The following is a 5,000-nucleotide window of genomic DNA, read 5'->3' as shown; positions in this document are numbered from 1 at the left end:
TGTAATCGTGTGTGTGTGTGTGTATAAGGGTGCGTGTGTATGTGTGCGGGCGTGTGTGTGTGTGTGTGTATGTTTGCGCTTGCATGCTTATATTCTGTGTTTATATAAGTTTGTGTGTATCATGCCAAGCGGTATATGTAATGACAAGGTGTGTGCTTAGTGCTCCCCTGTCACCACATTCAGCAAACGCTGAACATAATTCAGATAAGGTTGCTGTCAGGCGATGTTGACACTGCTCCAAATAGCCAGGGCAAGAGAAACCCTAAGTGGGTGAAACGGGGACATAAGTTGGGCCCTGGATCCTTCGAAGAACCCTTCACTGTGGCCTGGAGAGGAGATTAAGGGGCTGTGTTAAAACTAATGTGGTTTGGCGCCGGCAGTGCGTAGTTTCCAGAGGCGATTCTAGTGTCAGTGGGGGCCCCGTGCAAAAATTCAGAGGAATTAACATTCGAAATTCAAGTTGAGCTGCTTTTCACCATCTAGTAGTGGCTTGGGGGCCTCAAGCGGCTGCCTGCCTAGCCTAGTGACAAGATCTGGTAGTTTCCAAGCTTGCCTCTCTTCCAGCCTGAAGTAGAAATTCGCTAAAGCTTGTGCTAAGCCTGCCTGCTTTGTTGTTCATAGATCAATTTACATTGCTAACAGAAGAAAGGGTAACATGGTATGTTAACACTCATGGTTGTAATCCTCAGAAGCCTAAATTGGCAGTAAGCAACTACTCTGCATTTATATGTGTTTTATTACACCGGTGTGACTTTGATTAGCCTACATTACACTGGTGTTTACCAAGACCATTTACAAATAGGCTCAACACAAGGACGTATAGTCTGTGTGTGGATATTGGCACTAAATACCAATTAGATTTTAGTCATGCACATTAGCCATTGTACTGTGTGTGTGTGTGTGTGTGTGTGTGTGTGTGTGTGTGTGTGTGTGTGTGTGTGTGTGTGTGTGTGTGTGTGTGTGTGTGTGTGTGTGTGTATGTGTTCTCTCTTCTTACCCACATCCTCCAGGATCTCAGAGCGCTGGTTCGCCGCCACGCTGATGAAGCGTAGTGACCTCATGGACTTGCCGTAGCCGATGTTGTAGCGCTCCACAGGCCGGCCGTCCAATTGGTTGGGAGGGTCCCATGTGACCTGCAGGCCCTTGTCCACCTTGGTCAGCTTCACGTTGCGAGGCTGCGGGGGCTTGCTGGCTACAAGGGGGTCAATCAATCCAGCCATCAATCAGACAGTCAAACAATCAGCTAATCAATCAATCATCAATCAATCAACTAGAAACACACTCAGTGAGTGCAAACCTCCACCAATTAGGCTGTTTGATAGAACATTTGACTATGTTACACCATATTTTTATTTTAAGTCTTTATTTTAGCCTTCTTTTTGTAGAGTTAGACACTATTATGTCAAAATTCGCCCAGTTCCGCAATTCAATTTGCGGTCACTAAGGGCATTTAGATTTTGAGGCTAGCAATGGTGAGGAATCTTTTTTTTTTAATCCTGGTTCCGGTTCGTCATCCGGATCACCACCATAATTTAATCACTTGTTCCTTTGGTCATGTCCAACAACTCCACAAAGTCTCATCCAAATCCGTTCATAACTTTTTGAGTTATCCTGCTGACAGAGAAACAGACAGACAAGCAAACAGACAGACAGACAAACAAACTGACAGCCAAACCAACGCGACCGAAAACATAACCTCCTTGGCGGATTTAACAAACAAGCAAACAGTCTAATAGCAAGTTAGTCAGTTAGTCGATCGGTTAATTAACCCATTGATGCCTGATGTTGCGTTGCACAACATTGGCCCTGGCGCCTGGAGCTGCATTACGCAACATTCAGGCTCATGAGATTTGAGACAACTTTATTAAAAATCGCAGTTTGTTTGAGATGAATGAACACATTCTAATGAAAGATGGGGGTCTTGAACACATTCTAATGAAAGATGGGGGTCTTAGTTCACCAACGAACGACGTCTGTACACAAATTAATTCTTTCATCTTTCAGTCAAAATCCAACCATGAATCAGTCAATCAATCAGTCAACCAGCCAATTGATCAAAGAGAAGGAATACACCAACAAACAGTAAGTCAATCAGTTAGTCAAGCAGTCAATTAATTGGTCAAATAGGCAATTATTTCACCATACAGTAAGGCATGTGAAGCACACCACAGTACTCCCACAGTGCTACACTACTGTGGCATTACAGAGTCTTGTAATGCAGTCTTGTAATGCAGTACGACTTGGTCACGGCCATTCTGGTAACAGCAATTGTGCATCAGGGGCTCTGTCTTAATGCATTTAATTCAATGAGCAATCACATTCATATAACTAAAAATACATATTTAAAATAATGAACAATGAACTGTTCAGTCAGCAAAGATATTCCATGAGATCAGTAATATAGTCAAGACGTCCATCCCTTCAGACTACAACTCCTGCCCTGACATCATATAAACATTACAAATGATTTATTTATAATGTGAATTTAATGTGACATCATCACACGGTGATGATCCAAGCAGGCTGCAGTGATTTGCTATTGTGTGGCTGTGTTCAGTGTTGCCAGATTGGGCGGTTACCCTGCTTGGGTTGGCGGTTGGCGGTCCCCGCCATTTGGCGTTTCTTTCTGCAGTTTTATGCCCATAGAAATAAATGCAATTTGTTGAAATTGGGTGGAATTTGGTGCCTCCAGGCGGATTTTGAGCACCTTTTGGGCAAGATTTGATCAAACACATCTGGCAACACTGGTTGTGTTGTCCCCTGTGTGACCTTGACTGATGAGGTAGGCAACCAGTGCGACTCCTGTAGGGAGGACCTTGGTTATACTGTATACCACAGCAGAAGCCTTTCAAAAGTTAGCTGCTCAGAGTGTTTGTGGGTATGCCACTGGGGCTTACAAGGAGTAGGGGGATCCCCAGGGTGTGTCAATTAATGTGTGTGTGTGTGTGTGTGTGTGTGTGTGTGTGTGTGTGTGTGTGTGTGTGTGTGTGTGTGTGTGTGTGTGTGTGTGTGTGTGTCAGTGTGTGTTTGCCGCACACAAGGGCTTACAAGGAGTAGGGGGAGCCTGAGGGCGTGTCAATTAGTGTGTGTGCGTGTGTGTGTGCATGTGTGTGTGCAATGCATGTGTGTGTAAGTGAGTGCTTTCAGCTTGTAAACCGTGCCACACACCCTGTGCAGATTAGACATGCCTTCAGAGTCTTACTGTAGCCTGGGATGAAAACATCAGCTCACCACAGTGGGCAGGGCTGGGCCCCAAACCCAAACCATAACAAAGAGGAAAAAACAGCAAACCACCTATCCTCCCTTTAATCCAGTGGTTCTCAACCTTTATTGAACAAATGCCCCCCTTAAAGGACTTTTTATGTCACCAACAGAGCAATAATACATATCTGAGACATAAACATCATAAGCCTGACAACGCCCCCATTAGTATTAAAACATGAAATGGGCTAATGCCCCCCAATGGCACCGTCCCCTTTCAGCTGTATCCTTCTCAACGCCCCCCTAGAGCTCCCCAACACCCCCTGGAAGGCTGTACCGCCCTCGTTGAGAAACACTACTTTAATCTATCTTTGATGATAGACAGTAGACTTTCTGGCTGAGGTCTTTCTGGTTATTCTCCTTTTAGTCTTTGCCCTTTTTGACCACACTGCTTGCTGTCCAGACACTCTTGCACATGCATGTGTGTTTGTGTTGTGAGTGAATGTGTCAGAGAAAGTTTGTGAATTCATGTGTGTTAGGTTGTACTGCGCATTGTGTGTGTGTGTGTGTGTGTGTGTGTGTGTGTGTGTGTGTGTGTGTGTGTGTGTGTGTGTGTGTGTGTGTGTGTGTGTGTGTGTGTGTGTGTGTGTGTGTGTGTGTGTGTGTGTGTGTCTGTCTGTCTGTCTGTGGGTGTGCGTGTGTGTGTAATTTTTGTCAATATCTTATATGTATGTTTAGTCAAACTGCACATTGGAGACTAGTCAAACGCAATTTCAAACCTCTGTGTTAACTCTGTTACATAGATTTTTGACAACAAAGTACACTTGACTTGACACTTGACTTATTCCATTTGAAAGTGAAAGTCCGTTGTTGTCATTGTGACACAGCGCGCTTCAGCAAAAGAGAAAGTTGCATTTAGGCCTCACCCTTGCAAAGGGGCAGCCCAAAAGGTGCACTGGATGCTACTGTATGCTCAAGGTACCTTAGTTATGAAGGAGGATGACAGAGAGTGCTGGGTTGATCACTCAAGTGGAGGTATCTGGAATCGAACCGGGCAGCCTTGGGTTACAAGCCCGACCATAGATATACTGTATACATAGACATCGCACAGATGGCCCTGCTATGGCCTAACTGGAGGGCACTGGGTTACCACACCGGCAACCCGGGTTCAATTCCGGCATGGGTCATTTGCCGAACCTTCCCCGTCTCTCTCTTCCTTTCCTGTCCCTCTGAAACTGTACTGTCACAATAAAGGCATGAAAAGCACAAAAAAAATATCTTTTGAAAAAAGACATGGCACAGGTGGGCTGCATCCTATACGTCTATGAGCCTGATACCCTAGCTGCTTTAACATGGCTTCCCATTTTTAGTTCCTCAAAAGAGTTCCGTCTTCTTCACTCTTGGCTCAGAGCTTAACAATGGAGGAATGCCTTCAACTGTGTCACCTTCTATTCTCATCTCTGGCTGTCTTAGACTCTCTTTCCACTTATTGGCCATCCTTTCTGTCTTTTATAACTGTCTGTCTGTCTGTCTGTCTGTCTGTCTGTCTGTCTGTCTGTCTGTCTGTCTGTCTGTCTGTCTGTCTGTCTGTCTGTCTGTCACTCACTCTCTCACTCCGTCTCTCTCTCTATTTGGGTTCCCATTTGAATTTCCGCCCAGCCAAACTGTTCCATCCTCTTAGTGATCATATCTTACTTTTTTCCTTCAACCCGTCCAATCTCTCTCTCTCTCTCTCTCTCTCTCTGAGTAAGAGTGTATTGTATATTCTGATGTCAGTCTTGCCAAGAACTAAAGTATTT

General features: G+C 44.8%; 1 protein-coding gene across 2 annotated transcripts in view; it reads right to left on the bottom strand.

Annotated features, from left to right (window-relative positions):
- Positions 1-5,000, bottom strand: part of fndc1 (fibronectin type III domain containing 1) — a 108,619-nt gene that overhangs the window by 87,464 nt on the left and 16,155 nt on the right. For both annotated transcript variants that reach the window (XM_063223372.1, XM_063223371.1), the window contains exon 2: positions 998-1,192. In XM_063223372.1, the coding sequence (XP_063079442.1) occupies positions 998-1,192 (195 nt within the window). The remainder of the gene's footprint in view (positions 1-997; positions 1,193-5,000) is intronic.

The sequence above is a fragment of the Engraulis encrasicolus genome, chromosome 18 (genome assembly GCF_034702125.1).
Source record: "Engraulis encrasicolus isolate BLACKSEA-1 chromosome 18, IST_EnEncr_1.0, whole genome shotgun sequence".
Lineage (NCBI taxonomy): Eukaryota > Metazoa > Chordata > Actinopteri > Clupeiformes > Engraulidae > Engraulis > Engraulis encrasicolus.
This window is presented reverse-complemented; position numbering and strand designations above follow the sequence as displayed.